General features: G+C 43.1%; 1 protein-coding gene across 3 annotated transcripts in view; it reads left to right on the plus strand.

The window, feature by feature from the left end:
* Positions 1–15,214, plus strand: part of znf385c (zinc finger protein 385C) — a 118,002-nt gene that overhangs the window by 92,844 nt on the left and 9,944 nt on the right. For all 3 annotated transcript variants that reach the window (XM_069709089.1, XM_069709090.1, XM_069709091.1), the window contains 3 exons: positions 2,301–2,443; positions 7,484–7,594; positions 13,227–13,440. In XM_069709089.1, coding sequence (XP_069565190.1) covers positions 2,301–2,443; positions 7,484–7,594; positions 13,227–13,440 — 468 coding nt within the window. The remainder of the gene's footprint in view (positions 1–2,300; positions 2,444–7,483; positions 7,595–13,226; positions 13,441–15,214) is intronic.

Genomic DNA, 15,214 nt, shown 5'->3' on the forward strand with positions numbered 1-15,214 from the left:
TTGCACATACCTTTGCGAACACATGCAAAAACACAAATAAGGTGCTTGAACTCACTTTAAAGTGACTCTTACTGGAATCATACGCAATATGTGCCAAGTGGAAAATTGTACCTTGTTTGATTTTTTTTTTTCATGTGTGTGTGCATGTTGTGTGACTGTGTTTATATTGACTTCCCCTTCGCCCTGGGAGTTATTTGTTTTCAGAGGTGCGTAGGCAGATTTGTTTGTATGCATTTGTGTGTGCGTGTGATACTCGTCTAGTATATGCAAGAGGAGCACACACACACACTCCGTCGCTCGCTGTCGTGCATGCCTGGATTCAGGCTGCGCCTCCGTGGCAGTGTTATCATCCAAAGAGGCAAACAGCCAGCCACTGATTTAATAAGCTGCCTTGGGAGTCACAGAGAGGTGGGGAAGTACTATCAGCTGATAACTGTCCTCCCTGCAAGCCCAGCTTTTTCCTCTGATAGCCGTGCCAAGAGGAGACTCATCTCTTTGTTTTTGTCTTTTTGTGTGTGAATGTGCATGTTGTGTGTGTGTGCGTGTGTGTGTGTGTGTGTGTGTGTGTGTGTGTGTGTGTGTGTGTGTGTGTGTGTGTGTGTGTGTGTGTGTGTGTGTGTGTGTGTGTGCGTGTGTGCGTGTGTGTGTGTGTGTGTGTGTGTGTGTGTGTGTGTGTGGGAGCGATTCCCTGCTGGCTGCTGTCTGTAGGCCGTGTCCGTCCTGTGCAGCCTCTCTCTCTGGGTGTCAGACAGACAGCAGAGGAGAGCCCACACATGGCAAAGGCAAGACCGAGCCCAGCGCTGAGGAGCATATGCTCAGAGCTTCAGTGTTTCAGACCCCCACCCACCAACCACACACACACGCGCACGCACACACACACACACACACACACACACACACACACACACACACACACACACACACACACCACCCTGCGTCATGGCTGCCAAATCCTGCCAAGCCGCAAGGAAGCCACGGGCCAGACTACTGACAGATTCCTCATCTATCACTGTGTTCTCTACTTCACTCCAGCCATACAGCAGTACAATCATCATGCCACAACCTTGAGAGCGAGCAAGAAAAACAAAATATTTTGCACTGTGCTTTATTTTCACAGTTTTTTGAGTGGGATGCCTTCGTGGGCACGTTTGAGCAGTCTTTGGGTGACCTGTTAGTGGAATAGCTCTGTATTTCATCCAGCGTAGTCTAGTCAAACTCCCAGACTGGAGTTTGTGTCGCCGACATCAAATTAAGTTTGGCTTTTCTTGACCATGACCGCGATCTTCCCATTGCGTTAGAATTCATTGTTAATTAAACTATTAATAAATGAAAAAACATGGCCACTGATTTCACTTTGAGTCTTTTCTTATCATTTGATATTCAGGAACACATGAACATTTCTCAGGTCTCTCTACTAAAACAATTCTCTTTTATGGTCAAGCCATTTTATTCCTCAGAAGCTGGCATTATTGTAAGATCACTGATTGCTCTTTTTCTTTTGTTGTGTTTGTTTTCACACACACGAGTGCAGCCCTCTCACAGCTGTATGTGTATGTGTGCACGAGGCCTCACAAGATAGGCATACTTTGAGGTGGCCACGGTGACCTGCAGCTGACACCGATGATTGATCCTGGTGCTGGGATAAGTGCCTGCACACCGCTGAGCGCACCGGTCCACTGAAATGCAGCCAGGCGGAAAATTAGAAATCTCTTCATCTCTGGTCCATTTGAAATCCGATATCTCCCATCTTCCCCTCGTGCAAGCACCTTTCCTTAGCCAATAAATCAGTAATTAAATGATGTGTTTAGTACGTGTGTGTGTGTGTGTGTGTGTGTGTGTGTGTGTGTGTGTGTGTGTGTGTGTGTGTGTGTGTGTGTGTGTGTGTGTGTGTGTGTGTGTGTGTGTGTGTGTGTGTGTGTGTGTGTGTATACATTAGGGGCAGGTGTGTGTCCTTGGGGGATAAGCCTGCAATGGGGGGGTATTAAGTGTCCAGTGAAACTGCACATCCCCCCCACCAAACATACATGTACACCTCCTATTGTCTGCATAGAAAAAGAACCTCTTTGAACACGCTACAATGTCCCAGATACAAACACATGCCCATTTACAACTGGAGGTGTAACGGTGCCTCTGGTATCGAATAAATCAAAGTCAGGCCTCCCCTGAGCACTGCACTTGACCCCTTGGAAGCCATCAGTGCAGCTCCACTGTACAGACACACTGAGACAGAAATGTCCCTCCTGTTAATTTTTGTTAATGTTTCACGACTCTTAACATCTATCTCATTGTGTCTTGTCCAGGTACGTCAGCCCAGGGCAGCCCCCTCCTCGCTTCCCTCCCTGTCCCAGGACGGCCTCTGCAGCCTCAGCTTGACCTCAAACACCTCCTGCCCTTCAGGCTCAATGGATCCTCCCCACTCAGCCTCTTCCCCAACTTTAATACGGTGAGTCCGATATTAAAAAAAAAAAAAAAAGGCACTTAAATAAACAGGGAAATTAAAGTGGAGTGGAATATATGACTTTTATCAGCATGGAATAAACAATAAAGACCTCTGGCAGCATCAGAAATAGTTTGCATATAATAGAGTACCTAATTAGATCCATCAGATATATCATGCATTGTTTTGTTTCATCTTATAGGCTCTTTGAAAGCAAAATATGTTCAGTAGACAATGAGGCAAGTGGAGTGAAAAATCGAAGGACCTGGCAAAAATATCACACAGTCAGTGGTATGGATTTATAAATAACCCCCAACTGACATATTAGCATTATTTTGTACTGTGGGGCAGCAGGAGTCATACCTCCATGGTATAAGGGCTCCGGGTTATGATCCACACGCTTCATAATTTGTATGTCAATGCTTCATCTCATGCTGACTGCATTTACTGTATATCAGTGTGTGGTATAAAGGAATACAGGCCTATAAAACCGTGTCCTTAAAGCTGGCCACCCTGTTATTTACTGTGCCGCTATCTTCCCCATTCAGACCTCCAACACTGTGCAGCTGCCTTACCTTCAGGTTTAGGTTATCATCTTTATTCAAGTTGTGTTTCACCTCACAGTATTGCTGTTTTCAACTCAACATCAGCATCTCCACAGATGAGACCTTTATTACTTTGTTTCAAACGTCAGCAACAAGCTGTCCGGTTTTCAAGCACCTCGGTTCTGATGCTTACCTCGCCTCGGTGCCTGGAATTAAAAGCTTGTGTCTTTGATCCTTTACTTGCCAGCGCTATGCCCATTGTCGTTTTGTGTGTGGGTATGTGTGCCCGGCACTTCTTATTTCTTTTGATCCTAGGTTGTGTGTGTGTGTGTGTGTGTGTGTGTGTGTGTGTGTGTGTGTGTGTGTGTGTGTGTGTGTGTGTGTGTGTGTGTGTGTGTGTGTGTGTGTGTGTGTGTGTGTGTGTGTGTGTGTGTGTGTGTGTGTGTGCATTAAGGAGTGTGTTCACTCCTCTCGTTTTTCTGTGAAACTGTCTCGTTCTATGGTCTCTAAATGAAACATAAGCCAGCGCTTTGGCTTGAGCATACACTTTACACCTTTTTCAACTGAGTAAAAAAAAAAAAAAAAAAAAAAGGTAGGACGAGAAAGAGAGGGAAATGGTGGAGGGGGGAATACAGACATCTGGCTGGTGCAGTGAGGGGGTGGCTGAGACATAAACGTTCGCTGTATGATGCGTGTGTAGGGGGCGACAACCTGCTTTGTGAAAAGTGCAGTTTATTCATTTGTTCTGCCGCCCACTGCTTTGGGTCATGGAGTCGCCTATATACTGGCCTGCAGCATGATAAACACTGACTCCTCTAACACCCTCATGTATTTATATTAGCGGTGGAGACAGTGGGGCAGGTCTCTGGTCAGTGTTTTGTCTGGGTTTTGCTTTTGTTTCAATGGTAAAATTTCTGTTTCTATTCTCAAACCAACATCTGTGTCTGGCAGCTCTGTTAAAAATAATTTGTGGTAAAACTGAGAAAATACATTTTAGTATTTAAAGCACTGTTTTATTTTAGCACATTGTCCCTCCTTACTAGAAAAATAAAAGTAGTCATCAGAGACTGTAGAAGAAAATGCAGCAGACTAATGATGAATGCAGCAACCTTTTACAAAGGAAATCACATTTACAGAGTTGTAATAATATCCAGGCAGTCATCGTTAAATCAAATACAACTCGCAGTTGGACTTGAAATCACAAGCAGAATACAGAAGTTATGATAACCATGGAAATAACATCAAATCAGTGTGGCTTCATTCCCAGGAGGAGATGATTAGCCTCCATAACACACAGTCTGACAGCGCAGCTGTGGCATTAATCACAAAGTCCATTTAACGGGGAGCCCCGGGTTCTCTTAGCCCTGATAAGGCACACGTTGTCCCAGACGTGCGCAGGGGGGAAAGATGAATGCACCTGTCTCCAAAGCTAAATATCCTCCAGTTCCCCTGATGTACCTTCTTACATCCCCCCTCCCTCCACCTCACCTTCTCCTCATCCCACTGTGTCCCTCTCTACCTTCCCTGAAACCCCATCACCGACTCGGCCGCCCGGCGCAGGATAACTTCTGTCTGCACTTGGACGGCGGGGGAGAACGGAGGTCTCGGACAAAAGACGCATTTATAGCAGTTGGTTCAGGATGGCTGGAGGCAGACAATGGACACATTCTTCGATTCCTAAAACAAATAGCTGTGTGCAGCCTGCCCTGCAAAGGTGGACAGAGGGCGGCAGGATTGGGAGAGCTAGGTTTCTGTGGTCGGGCCACAGCTGGTCTAGGGAAAAGTCTGTTGCTCCCACAGGTAGCTTTGAGTCATGTAGAAGAGGCCAAAATAAAGCAACAAAGGTTGAGATAGCCCTGAGGGAGAGATATACTTCCAGCATGGAGGTTTCATTGTCAGGTGTGTTGATATTCCCTCTTACACCTGGCCTTGAGAAATCCATAGTAAACAGACTCCACTTTTGCAGAGGAGGCAGGTGCCTTGGACATGGCGGCACTTTGTGTGGTATTCAGAGAACTGATGTTGTTCAGGCCTGTGTATCAGAGAGAAATCAAGGCAGTGTGCCACTCTCACTGCCATCAATACACCACCGCTCCTTGATCTCTGGGCAGCTGAGGCTGTCAGCGGTGCCACCGCTTTGGTTCCAGTCAGCGTGGCTGTCTGACTCTGTGAGAACAGCGCTCTCCCCGGCCGTCCTGCCACAACTCTCCCAGGTGAGCAGAGGAATGGACTGAGTCCAACCCTGTGCCAGCATGGGGTAAGATCCAAAGTGATTGTAATATGTGATACCATACTGAAGGGGGCCGCAATGAAATCAGCTGTGGAAAGCAGATCTTAAAATGAGGCCAAGGCTTTCCCTCTGCTGTTCATAGCAGATTGAAGTCTTTTCACCGATGTGTGCTATTAATATGTTGAAAACTTACATCTTTTAAAGGCCATAGTTTCCAAATTATTTGTATTGCTGTCCTGAACATGATGCATTATTTTCTGAGGTTTGGATCTTTGAATTAAAAAGTGGTTTTGGTAATAGTGAGATGAATGAGGACTTTCATTGTGAGAACAGGCAGTCCCTAATAATGATTTAACCTACAATGCATTAAGAGTGAATCTGACACACATTTAATTATTGTCTGAACACAGTGACCGCCTAATTTGGCAAAGCGACACCAGCAGAATATCTCCCGTCTTTGCTTCTTAAGTAAAAAATAAAAGATTTAAACCCTGCAAATTTTCAACTCACCAAATGTGAACAAACAGCCTCACAAAAATATCAAATGAACTTTAAGTCAGGTGGAGTTATGCTGTGATTTGTGTGCGATCAACACAGTCATCATACTAACAGGAATGATTAAAAAATGTATCACGCCTCCGGTGCACAAGGGAAGGAGGCAGATCAGTCAAGCGCATTTTCGACATACCTCCATTGTCCTGAGAAGACTGATGACTTTCCAAGTTACTACAGTACAAAAATATTGTGTCATCCGAAACGCTGATCTTAGATCATCTTTAGGCAGTAAGTCAAATACATTGTTCTCTTGCTTTATAATGTTTTATTGGTTTATTTAAAATTATCTATACACCAGTGCTGTTGTCATATTTCCTCTTTCTACTTAATTGCACCTGATCACTATTGTACTGTAACAAATTGGCATGGAGAAAACTTTGATCTCAGCTCTGTGACTGCACACACGAAATAAAGAGGCTCTTTGCCCCCTATTTTATATGAAGGTATAAGGTTGAAGTGGTTAGAAGTTATTTTTTCAGTTGTAGCCACACAGTGGTTTCATTTTGTGAGGCATCAAACCACCTTGACTCATCCACTTTTTCAAGGCCTTTAAAAGCTGTTTTTTTTTTTTTATCCTTGTTCTACCAAGCAGCCGTTGGAAAGCATAATTTGATGTGAAGCATAACAATAAGCCTGAATGTATTTACCTTTGTATTTGTTATAGTCAAATTTCTTTTATGCATTCTGGCAGTTCACTGCCAGCACCGGTCCAATAATTAGCTAGCATGCATGATATAGTAGACCTCTCCCCTGAGGTTGTGCCTTTTCACCTTACCTCTTCGAACTGAAGGGCATCAGATGAAGTTTGGCAGCAGAATTCTTAATGAGCATTTGTAATCAAAATACAGCCACTGGTCACATTGCTCTGTGTATGCAGGCGAAAGAGATATTGATGATCAGAAAAGCCTGCATAAATCTCAGAGTATCACACACTGTCATTGCAGTATTCTCTTCACATCAACGTGTAATGCAACTGCATGCTAATTCACAGAGTAAAGTTTTTATTTGTTCCAGATTTAAGCCGCAAACCTGCTCAGCTGTCACTGGAAGATCCTCCCCGCTTGTCAATTCTTCTCTGTTTTACCTTTTAATGAAATGGTGCATTCCAGTGGTTATTTTGTGATTATACTTTTCATAATGAGATTCAAACACCCCCCTTAAAAATGGACATAAACAGATTGCCTTGCACCAGTTAAGATGCACAACTGGAGCTACTTCATGCATTAATGAAAAACATGTAATTTGATAGTATTCAAATCTAGCCAAAAACAGATTGCTGGAGTGTCAAGAGTATGTAGTGTGATAAACAAGTAAATCTGACTTATTTACATCAGACCAACAGGAAAAGAAATTAAGAGAAAACTTGTCAATGAAGTTATGAGTACACTGTATTTATTATGAACTTTTTTTAGTTTAAACTTTCACCCCTAATAACGAATTGGTTGTCTCAACATTAATGGCAAATGCTAACTCGTGAAAGATGCCCGTGCTCTTTAATTCTAGAACCAGATTATGACATTTATTACTAGTAGTTGTAATTATTTCCTCATTAAAATCTAGTAGAAGTTTTTGTATGTAATGTCATGCCGGCTGTACTGCTTTATGAGAAATAGCTTCACCATACCTCTGAGGCAGAAATTTCTTTTCTAATTTGGGAAACTAAAAATCCTTTTGAGCTGATGTTGTTTGTGCTGGTCATTTGTTTGTCTCTCTCAGATGGACCCCGTCCAGAAGGCAGTGATCAACCACACATTCGGTGTCCCTCAGCCCCTCAAGAAGAAACAGATTATCTCCTGCAACATTTGCCACCTGCGCTTTAACTCGACGGTGAGAAACGCTTTGTTGGCTTTATGCTGTGGTGTTTATGTGGAAAATAAAGAGGTTGTGGAACAATAAGAGAGAGAAATAGACAGTGTGCCAGACTGTGTAATTTATAACGTAAAAGCACTCTATACTAGAAAGTGAGTCTAGCCTCAGAGAACAACATTGTGTTGGCCTTTTGCTTTCAGCTTGAATGCTGGTTTTATTATCATCTTTCCACAATTACCTCAGCTCTTATCTTCCCCACTGACTCACTCCATTTGTGTATGCTGTGTATGTGTGGGTTTGTGTATATTGTGTTTTATGGATGCATGGCAGAGAAAGTATATGTGGATTTCTTTGTGTGCATTTGCAAAAACAAACTGTAAATGTACTGTATTCCTTTCTGCTAATGAAAAGTTGGTCATTTAGGGTTGTTGTTTTTTTTTTTTCCCCAGTTCTGTATATAGAAGTTTGTTCGGTTTTCTTTCATTGTAGTCTGTGTGTGTGTGTGTGTGTGTGTGTGTGTGTGTGTGTGTGTGTGTGTGTGTGTGTGTGTGTGTGTGTGTGTGTGTGTGTGTGTGTGTGTGTGTGTGTGTGTGTGTGACTGTGAGTTGTGTTGGTATGAGGGATTAGACAGCAGGGAGAGCTGCCGTTTATCAGCAAAGAGCAGAAACAATCAGCAGCCACAGCAGGAAGCAGCATTCTCGGCTCCCCATTCCATTTCTGCCATCCTTGCCACACAAACACACACACCCACACCCCCCCACCACCACCACACAAACACACACACCACACCCCCCCCACACGCCCCCCCACCACACACACACACACACACACACACACAATACAGTACACATTAAAACATGCACACTGAGAGTACACACAAACAAACATCCCATGATATTTCATGCATATTCAAAATTAACAAATAGGTAATAGTTCAGAAAGCCTTAAGACATCACAGGTCTGGGCACATCAAAAACGCACGCACACACACACACACACACACACACACACACACACACACACACACACACACACACACACACACACACACTTATATTTGGACTCCATCTTCAAAGAGGGTGTGAGGCACAGGAGACAGAGAGCTGAGAGGGGAGAGGAGACGCAGACGTGATCTTCACACACTAGAGCAAATCCCATTCCCTGCCTCCGCACACTGACTTAAAGAGGAGTGTCAGGTCTGACTGTAGCTTTATCTGTCTCTCAGAGAGCATAAATACTTTCCTAACACTTCCATGCACCTTCCTCTGAGTTTTCGCAGATATTATACCAAGTTATCTTTATGCATAATGCTCAACGGAGAAATAAGTAAGCTTACTCTGCGGCTCAATATAGCTCAAATTTGACCTTAAAAAGCAATTTAACACCAGCTGGCAATGTTATTTTTGAGGACTTGCAGCAGAGATGTAGAGGTGTACTGCAGGGTGTATCATTGCACTGTGGCTTTGCTGTTGGGTGTGGATAGAAAGAGCACACTTCAGATCCAGCCAGGTGTCATGCCAAAGTGTGTAATACACCTGTCAATCCACGAGAGGATATCTTGTCAGGGTCACGTTTTGCCTCGTAAAGGTGTGAAATGTAAACGCATGCATGATCAGGGTGGAAGAAAAAGGTTAATGTGATGAAGTAACAAGAGGGAACAGAGTCAGAGTGTGGAGGAGGACATGGATGGTTGGATGGATCCATTATTGATGCAGTTTCATATATCATCATCGAGAATTTCTGGATAATGTAGTGTCTATGTTTAGGACTTGACTAGTATAAACAGTTTTGTATTTTTAGGGTATTTTAAGTGTCTATAATCCATTCAAAGTTTGGCTGAAATATTTTTAAATAGGCCTACAGTGTGTGAGAACAGTAGAAGTGTTGAGTATTGTTACAGTATGATTTCTACTTATGTACCTGCTTAAGAAAAACAATTTGTATCACTCCTCTTGTTCAGCATGTAACATATTGCCATGCTAGACTATAATTGGGCTGCATGTATTTATAGAACAGTGCAGCAAGACAGACAGCTGTTTTAGGAAACTACAGACCAATTTCCAACCTGCCATTTATTTCTAAAATCCTTGAAAAAGTTGTTGCAAATCATCTTTGTGAGCATTTACAAAGGAATGGTCTGTTTGAAGATTTTCAGTCAGTCTTTAGAGTACGTCATAGCACAGAAACAGCACTGGTGAAAGTTACAAACCATCTTCTTCTAATAGCCTCAAATAATGGACTTGTCTCTACTTGTTCTTCTGGACCTCCGTACTGCTTTTGATATGATTGATCACACGATTTTATTACAGAGATTGGAAGATGTTGCGAGGGTCAAAGGAACTGCATTAGACTTGTTTAAATCCTACTTATCAGATAGATTTCAGTTTGTTCATATCAACAATGAGTCTTCCAGACAAACAAGAGTTAGCTATGGAGTTCCCCAAGGCTCAATGTTAGGCCCAATACTTTTCACTTTGTACATGCTTCCATTAGGCGATATCATCAGGAAGCACTGCATAAACTTCCATTGTTATGCAGATGATACGCAGCTATATATTTCTATAAAAGCAGATGAAACTAATCAGTTAGTAAAACTGGAATTCTGTCTAAAATACATAAAGGCCTGGATGACCAAACATGTACTGCTTCTAAATTCAGACAAAACTTTATTATTATTATAATAATAATAGTTATTGTACTTGGTAATCACTTAGTTACTCTTGATGACATCGTCTTGGCCTCCAGCACCACTGTGAGGAACCTTGGAGTCATCTTTGATGAGGATTTGTCCTTTAGTCAACATATAAAGCAAGTCTCCAGGACTGCCTTCTTTCATCTATGTAATATTAATAAAATCAGGAAAACCCTTCCTCAGCGAGATGCAGAAAAGTTAATTCATGCATTTTGTTCCAGGCTGGATTATTGTAAATCCTTGTTGTTAGGATGTCCAAATTACTCATTAAAAACCCTGCAGTTGATCTAATATGCTGCAGCAAGAGTACTGACGGGATTTAGCAAGAGAGATCATATTTCTCCTGTATTAGTTTCTCTTCATTGGCTTTCTGTTAAATCAAGAATATAATTTAATATTCTCCTGCTGACTTACAAAGTTCTTCATGACCAGGCTCCATCTTGTCTCAGAGATCTTATAGAGCCATATTATCCTGACAGAGCACTTCGCTCTTAGAACGCTGGCCTGCTTGTGATTCCCAGAGTTTCCAAAAGTAGAATGGGAGGCAGATCCTTCAGTTTTCAGGCTCCTCTCCTGTGGAACCAGCTCCCAGTTTGGATTTGAGGGGCAGAAACCATCTCTAGCTTTAAGGTTAGACTTATAACTTTTTTTTTGATAAAGCTTATAGTAGGGGTTGGCTCAGGTGGACCTGAACCATCCCTTAGTTAGGCTGCTGGGGGGCCTCGTTATGCCCTGAGGTTCTTTCCTCGCACTCTTTTACTCTCTATACACTCATATCTCACCATTACATCTCATGCTTTTTCTCTCCCATAGTTTTTGCTTATTGTCTGTTGCCTCTCCATACAGTTCATGTTTTGATCTCTATGCTGTCCTTTTCTCTCTCTCTGCTCTCGCCTCACCCCAATCGGTTGAGGCAGATGCTCCACCCACCTCTGAGCCTAGTTCTGTCAGAGGTTTCTTCCTGTTAAAAGGGAGTTTTTCCTTCCCTCTGTTGGAGGTTTTTCTCCCTTAAAGAGGAGTTTTTCCTCCTAATATATGTGGGAATTGTTGAATTGTTGGGTGTCTCTGTATAATGCTATACAGTTCTGCTGTCAGGACTTCAATCTGTTAAGTGCCATGAAATAACCCCTGTTGTGATTTGGCGCTATATAAATAAAATAAAATTGAATTGAATCTTTGACAACTGTGACAATGTTGATAGGAAAGGAAATATTTATGCATCCACCCAATATAGTTAGCAAATTAAAGGAAAACCAATGAAATGAGGCAGCTCAGTGATTGTTGAATTAACTCTTCCTCTTTGTGAGATTTTCTTCTTGGTCAGTTTTTGGAGAGAGCATTCATGAGAGGGAGCATGTTTCAGTTCCTCTGAACATATGTACCAGATACAGCTCCGTGTTTGCTTTTACCCCGGGGATCTCTTAATCACCGGACAATCTAGAATCCCTTTGAAGACTTCCTATATCTCCCTGTAGTCTCTCTGGGTCGACTGGTGAAAAAGCAAAGCTCATTTCACACCTTGTCCCTCGGCCTCCACTGAGACTCACTCGGATGTAGAGGGGTTGCTGCTGAAGGAGGCACTGGCTGAATTCGTCACGACTATTCTCCGCAGCCTTTTTCACAGCAGATCTGTCACACGATGTGCTCATGCATCTCAGTTTTTTTAAACAGATGCTTTGACAGCCACATTGTTTAGAGGCCCACAGTATAGCACACCATTAAGGGTCTCAAGGTGTGCAAGGTTAACACTTAATAGCCAGAATGCTGCTGTTTTACATTAGATTGGTGTTTGTTTGCCCCAGAAATTGTATCTCTGCAAGTTTTTTAGTGCTTGTGGGACCTTTAATGTATTGCTGAATCTGTGATAATCAGAGAAATTTGCATTTTGCTCTGAGTGAAAAAGTCTTTAAAAGTTCTCATTTCTTCATGTATTTATTCCTCACTCAGGAGTCCTGCGGAGAAATGTCCAGTCTCTCTACTCGAGTTGTTTAGTGCCAGGGGATTTGCATGATTTCTCCCTCGTAGAAGTGGTAAATGGAAGACGGCTCGGGAAGAAGGATCGCTGTCTCTGAGCCGCACCACACCTTGCACCACAAGAAAAAGCTATTACTTAATCCTTAATCCATCCACCTCCTTAATACGGAGGGTACGAAAATGTCCACATTATTCAGCATTCCTTAAAAGTTGTGGGGGAATTTATTTTTCCTGTGGGATATAATTTGAAACAACACTCATTTAATAATGCTTGCACTGAATCAATGATTTTTGTATAACTTTTTTTTCCCCTCAAACTGTGTGGATTCTGCTCCTAACCCTCTGTAATTATGTTCTATCCGGACCACGAGCTGATGAGAGATGATCCCCAGAGGTTGTCTTAGCTTTTAATGAGTGATCTCTGTATTGATTTCTCTGCTATTCCTATGTATCCACACTGGCTCTGACAACAGGGGCTTTGTTCTCGGATTCAGCAGAGTGATGAGAATGTGAAGGTAAATCGTGATGCTCCCTGAGGGATAACTTGCGTGTTTATTGCTGCAATGCAGTCAGTCGCAATGTGTTTTGGGGTCTGATTTGCGTTTGTGGTGTTCTTGCGCTCGTGAGTGCTCAAATGTGTGTAACATTAGTATGTATTGCCACATGTCCCTTGGTTTTGCAAAGGCTGACTCTCACAGTGCACATTAATAGGGTAGTTGTAGAGATGGAATCCTCTCTCTTGTTGCATATTACGCATGCAATTATACCTCTGGCCTCCCAATGTCCCAGCGCTGTTATCAGGTGGAAACAGACTCTCCTCTTTACAGCCTGTGTATGCCTCCGAGAGAGAGAGCCAATATTCAGGCGCGTGCATTTTAACATTTATTGCACGTGGGCTGCAGTCCTTCCAGCAGATAATGCATAGAGTCTTTCTGCTTTTTTTTTCCTTTTAACCTGGTTTTCGCTCATATTTTTTCCCCACAGAACCAAGCCGAAGCCCACTATAAAGGCCACAAACACGCCCGGAAACTCAAAGCCACGGAGGCCCAGAAGAACAGGCAGCGACGAACTGGTGAGGCCTCATCCACGGGGAGGGAGCGAGACCGAGACAGAGACCGGGACCGGGACAGAAGCAAGACATCCACTTCTGAGGCAACTCTTCCTGCACTTATGGATACAAGCTTGGCAGAGGGAACAAGTAGGTATCGTGATAGAGAGGCGGGGGAAAAAAGGCAGCAGCAAGAGTGTGATATTTGTAACCGATGCTTCTCCGCCCTTCTTCACATTCTCGATGATCAGACTATCACTCTTAGGTTTGTCTGATTCCCCCTTCTGCTCCACTGCATCTTTTCAAACCCCCTCCACCAGCCAACTTCTCATGTTATTGACAGCTTCCATCCTTCTGCTCCATATCTTGGCTGCCCTTATCTCTTTCCCTCTGCTCCATTGTGTTGCACTTTGAGATTACATCTTCTGCACACCTAATCCTTCACCTTCTCGCCCTCCTAGCCCCCTCTGTGTTTCTGTGCATTTAAACCTCCACATTTTCAACTCACATTGTTCCCAGGCAGAACTTATCTGGCATAGCCCCTGTGCCCCTGCACCATAGTGATGGATAGAAGGCCGCAAAGTTGTGGGATTGTGGGAAGTCAGGGAGCGAGTGATGTTGCGTAAATAAAGAGGCTGGCTGAGATTGATTGGAACCTCACCAGGATCGTTTTTACCCCCGTTTGCCTCTTAATTTCCAGCATTTGGCTCCGCCTCCCTCCGCCCCTCCAGCTCTCTCCTATCTATTTCGGTTAGATGGAGAGGGTAGTTGCAGAAACAGAATTGGTGTATTTGTGCAGCATGAAAAGAATGACACAGTGCTGGTTGAGTTGAGAGGGAGCCAAAGAGTAGTGAGAGCTTTCATTTAATGGGCTGTCAAATAGAAAATAAAGTTGAAAGAAATCAAAGGCACTCATCTGCTTTTGCAAAAAAGTTCAAACGTTTTCACATCGGTGGTGTAAATATAGATATATTATGTTTTGATAAAGGAAGAGGGGTGCATTGGTTTTCATCAGAAAATGAATGTTGACTTTTCCACACCGCAGCAGCTTTAGCTCCAAGGAGCATGAATTGTTCCGATAGCATTTTGACTGCAGAGTGAGCCCACTACCAGGTCATGTTGCACTTGTCTGGATCCACAATTTTCATTTATCCACCTAAGGTGATGGGAATGGAGAAGGGGAACAGCCGCTTTCCCTTCTCTCTTTGACTTTTTGACTTCCCTGCCCGGGAGAAGATCGCTATCTGAGAAGAATTTCAAAATATGCTTGGATGCGAGATGGAACATCAGAGAAGAGATATGAAGGTAGACGAGGGAGACAGTTTATATTTTATCCCCCTGAGAGATATGTTCATGTGCCAATGGACACACACACACTTTCTTTCTTTTTTGCCTTGAGCACTAAGAGTCTCCTTCAGAAAGGAGAAAGTGGACAAAAGACTGAGAGTCTGATAACGCTCTCATCAAATCTCATTTTAATATTCTGCCGTTGCAAAGGAGGGCTCTGAAAGAGGAAAGCAGCGGCGGAGACGAAACGAAATGATGAGTGGAAAATTAAAGATAAGATGAAATGAATGACGGAAACTGAGGGAGAGAGGAAGGAATGAGAGAGGGAGAACATGGAGGAGGGTTGGGGGTCAGCGGAAAGAGAAAGTAGATAAGTCATTGCTAGTTTTTATGCTGTGAATAATTTTACAGTTCCAAGGCAATTTGTGCCGAGGAACACTCTTTAATAAGCCCAATTGTGTGATTGGCCTAATGTGAAATTGAAATGCAGCAGTGCGAGCCAGTGCTGGCATGCACCACAATGCCAAACTGTAAAGGAATAGCACTTCAAATTAACACTCTATGAAGTGAGTTATGTCTGCCATGAAACTAAGGGTTGGTGGGGAGCTGTCTGAGAGTTAATGCCCACATTGTCTGC

Source organism: Brachyistius frenatus, unplaced genomic scaffold (genome assembly GCF_029030835.1).
Source record: "Brachyistius frenatus isolate BFR_SWC_R1_liver_20210118 unplaced genomic scaffold, ASM2903083v1 Contig_80, whole genome shotgun sequence".
Lineage (NCBI taxonomy): Eukaryota > Metazoa > Chordata > Actinopteri > Embiotocidae > Brachyistius > Brachyistius frenatus.